General features: G+C 49.8%; 1 protein-coding gene across 1 annotated transcript in view; it reads left to right on the top strand.

The window, feature by feature from the left end:
• Positions 1-3,098, top strand: part of LOC102370652 — a 44,281-nt gene that overhangs the window by 9,153 nt on the left and 32,030 nt on the right. Inside the window, exon 8 of the mRNA XM_025210446.1 lies at positions 803-927. Within this exon, the coding sequence (XP_025066231.1) occupies positions 803-927 (125 nt within the window). The remainder of the gene's footprint in view (positions 1-802; positions 928-3,098) is intronic.

Raw genomic sequence — 3,098 nt, forward strand, 5'->3', positions numbered from 1 at the left:
CAGTAATATCTTTGGGTCTGTATTCTGAGTTGTAATCTTGTTTCTGTAGATAAGTAAGGCAGGCTTGGATGCCATCCTGGTGTGGTATCTTGGTATATATGCTGGTAACGTCCATGGTGGCTAGGAGTGTGTTGCTGGGAAGGTGGTCTATGTTTTTAAGTTTCCGTAGAAAGTCTGTAGTGTCTTGTACAAAACTTGCTCTGTGGGTGACAAGCAGTTTTAGGATTGATTCAATGAAACCTGATATTTCCTCAGTTAGGGTCCCATGGTTGGATGTAATAGGTCTGCCAGGGTTCCCTTGTTTGTGGATTTTAGGGAGCGTGTAAAAAGTCCCCGGGTTAGGTAGTGGGGGGATCAAGGTCTGTACCTGGGAAGAACAGCTGAGCAGGCTCTAGTCTGGATGAGTAGGCTGTCAGTGTGCTGCTTCTGGCTGGATGGGGAGCCTCTAGGGCAGCCAGAGGGAGCCCAGCACAGCCTGCTGCCTCAGCCAGCCATTGCAGAGATGAGGTATTGGTGCAGGTACTCAGCCATGATGCTGGGGGCACATTGTGCCCATCAGCCTTGGTGTCATCAAGGGTGAAGACAAGCCAGGGCTTCCTGAGAGTTCCCACCATAGTACCCCAGGGAGAAGGGCCTTGCAATAGGGAGCTTGCACAACAGGTGTTCACAAGGGGGAAATGGCAGGGAGAACTGGGTACAGGGGACAGTTCCCAGCGCACAGAATATGTTAGCCCAGTCTTGATGTTGCCCAGTGCTTGAGACACCATGGCAGTAACTGCTTCTTCTCTGTGTTTCGGGGTAGGCACCTGAGAGATGACCTGGCTGATGGTGGCCTGAAGGATTGTGTGTGGCTGGACACAGGGACTGGACTTCTAAGGGACGCACGCTGTGAGGAGAGGAAGCCATTCATCTGCAAGTGCAACGAGGGTAAGGGACTTGCTGATGCCGGTTAGAGAGGGGCTATGGACCTCCCCTCCTGCCACATCCAGCCCTTTGTTTAACCCCAAAGCAGGTGCTGCCTAGGCTCTTACTGTGCTGGCTTCCCCTCTACCTGCTACCTCCCATGCCAGTGGAAAGGTCATCTCCAGAACTAAAAAAAGGAGTCAGTTCTCTGTCAGTTCCATCTTCAGGGCCCAGTGCAGCATCCTCTGCAGTTTGGGTTTTGTGATGTGTTTGGCTGAGAACTGGGCTGAGACACTTCCAAGTCATTTAAACCAATGTTTCTCAACCTGTGAGTCACAATCCAAAAGTGGGTCGCAAGAATATATGGAAGGGTCATGAACAATCACTGAAAAACTTGGAAAATCACAGATTTTCTCCTTTAAAGGAGAAAAATGTGGGAAACCACAAGTTTTCCCTTGCAGGCTGGCAGGAGGCTAGCTACTTAAACTATTTACTGGGCTGGGACTGACCATTGATGTTTACAAATGGGTCCAGGTACAAAAAACATTGAGAACCATTGATTTAAACCAATGGTGGTCTCCTGGCCCTGAGTACATTTCACAGCCTTTCCACTGAGGACTCTTTTGTCAAGGCCAAGTTTGTGTCAGGTTTCATTGGAGGGCCGGTGGCCAGAGAAGCAATGCTGGGCTGGCTTGGGGGTAAAGCAGCTCTCATCTTGTTTCCAGGATACACTAAAATGGAGCCACCTGGCTTGAAATGCCTTCTAGGTCTTGCAGGAATCTCCTACTTGTGACCTCCACTCTAATGGCTATGAGAGCTTGAGTGGTTCACCTGAGTTACTCCTGCAGGTCTCTCACCTTCTCCGGGCCCCTTGGGAGCCTCTCCTGACCAAGACCCTCCACTCTAAAGGACTGAACTATTCAGAACCTCTCCTGAACCAACTGGGTGTGGGAAGGTTGGAGGGGATCCTGCCCAGTTAATAAGCAGATTTGTGATTTGGCCTAGTTCTATAGTTAGCTCATTTGTAACTGCCTCTTCATTAGACATTTCTAATATACCTCTCCATGATGTTATCAATGCAGCTGTTAACACTATGCAGCTATTAATATTGGTTTGGGTGGAAAACAGTCCCTGCCCAAGGCCATTTTCAAAACTTAGTTCCTGTTCATCTCCTTTTCATCTCCTCTTAATTGTAATTTTCCAAGTAATTAGGGCCTATAGGCAAATGATTAAATGTGGGAACAGATTTGCCAGCCCATCATTCCTCTTTCTTAGCAGTGCCAGGAAATAGAGATTGGATCCTTGGTCCCCTGGCCCCTTTCCCAGAGGATGTCATTGCTCTTTGCCGAACTCCAGCAGTGCAAAATACTGGTGAAGATAGTTCTAGCCAGGGGAGGAGAATCAGATGAGATGACAGCAGCAGGGAATCTGCATGGAAGTAGAGCTCCAAAATGTGCTGTATTTTGAAGGAGGATGGCAGAAGCTGACCATTCCCCAAGGGCAGGAGTTGCCAGCCTGCAGCAGGTGGTATGGGCCACCTCTGTGTGGGACATGTGGTAGACTGGGGAGGGGACAGCCAGCACAGTAGCAGGTAGAGCAGGGAGCAAAAGGCAGAGCAGCTGATTGGGCAGGGGATGAGGATGAGAGTGGCACTTGGGGAGGGCGTGAGGCTAATTTATGGCACACCTGCCTAAAAGGCTGGCTCCCAATGCCTTAGGGGCCCCCAGGGATGCTAATCCAGGCTGAGTGGCCTGGACACCATCTCCCCAAAGAACCAAGTTCCTTTGTGATCTCACATTCCCGTTGCTACTGTAATGCTTCTCCGTGGCTTTTGAAAGTCAATTTTTTTGTAACCTTTTATGCCCCTGCCCTCCCCCCAGTTATGGTAGTATCTGAGCCTCTCACAGCCCAATTCCTGTTGAGGAGGGTGGCAGGGCTGCTATTCCCATTGCACAGACATGGAACTGAGCCACTTCTATGGAACTGAGCCACAAAGAAGCTAAGTCCTACATCCACAAAACAGATTTTGGTGCTGAATATTGTCACATCTGCTTGTAGGCCACTGCTTAAGGGAACTTCCAGCCCTGAGCAAAGAGCCGGTCTTCCTAGACACTGCATGGGAAAAGCTGGGTGCCCGGCTTTGGCACCCAGAAAGACCAGAGTGTTTAAGGAAGGAGCTGAAGAGGCTGAAGGGA

Source organism: Alligator sinensis, unplaced genomic scaffold (assembly GCF_000455745.1).
Source record: "Alligator sinensis unplaced genomic scaffold, ASM45574v1 scaffold610_1, whole genome shotgun sequence".
NCBI lineage: Eukaryota > Metazoa > Chordata > Crocodylia > Alligatoridae > Alligator > Alligator sinensis.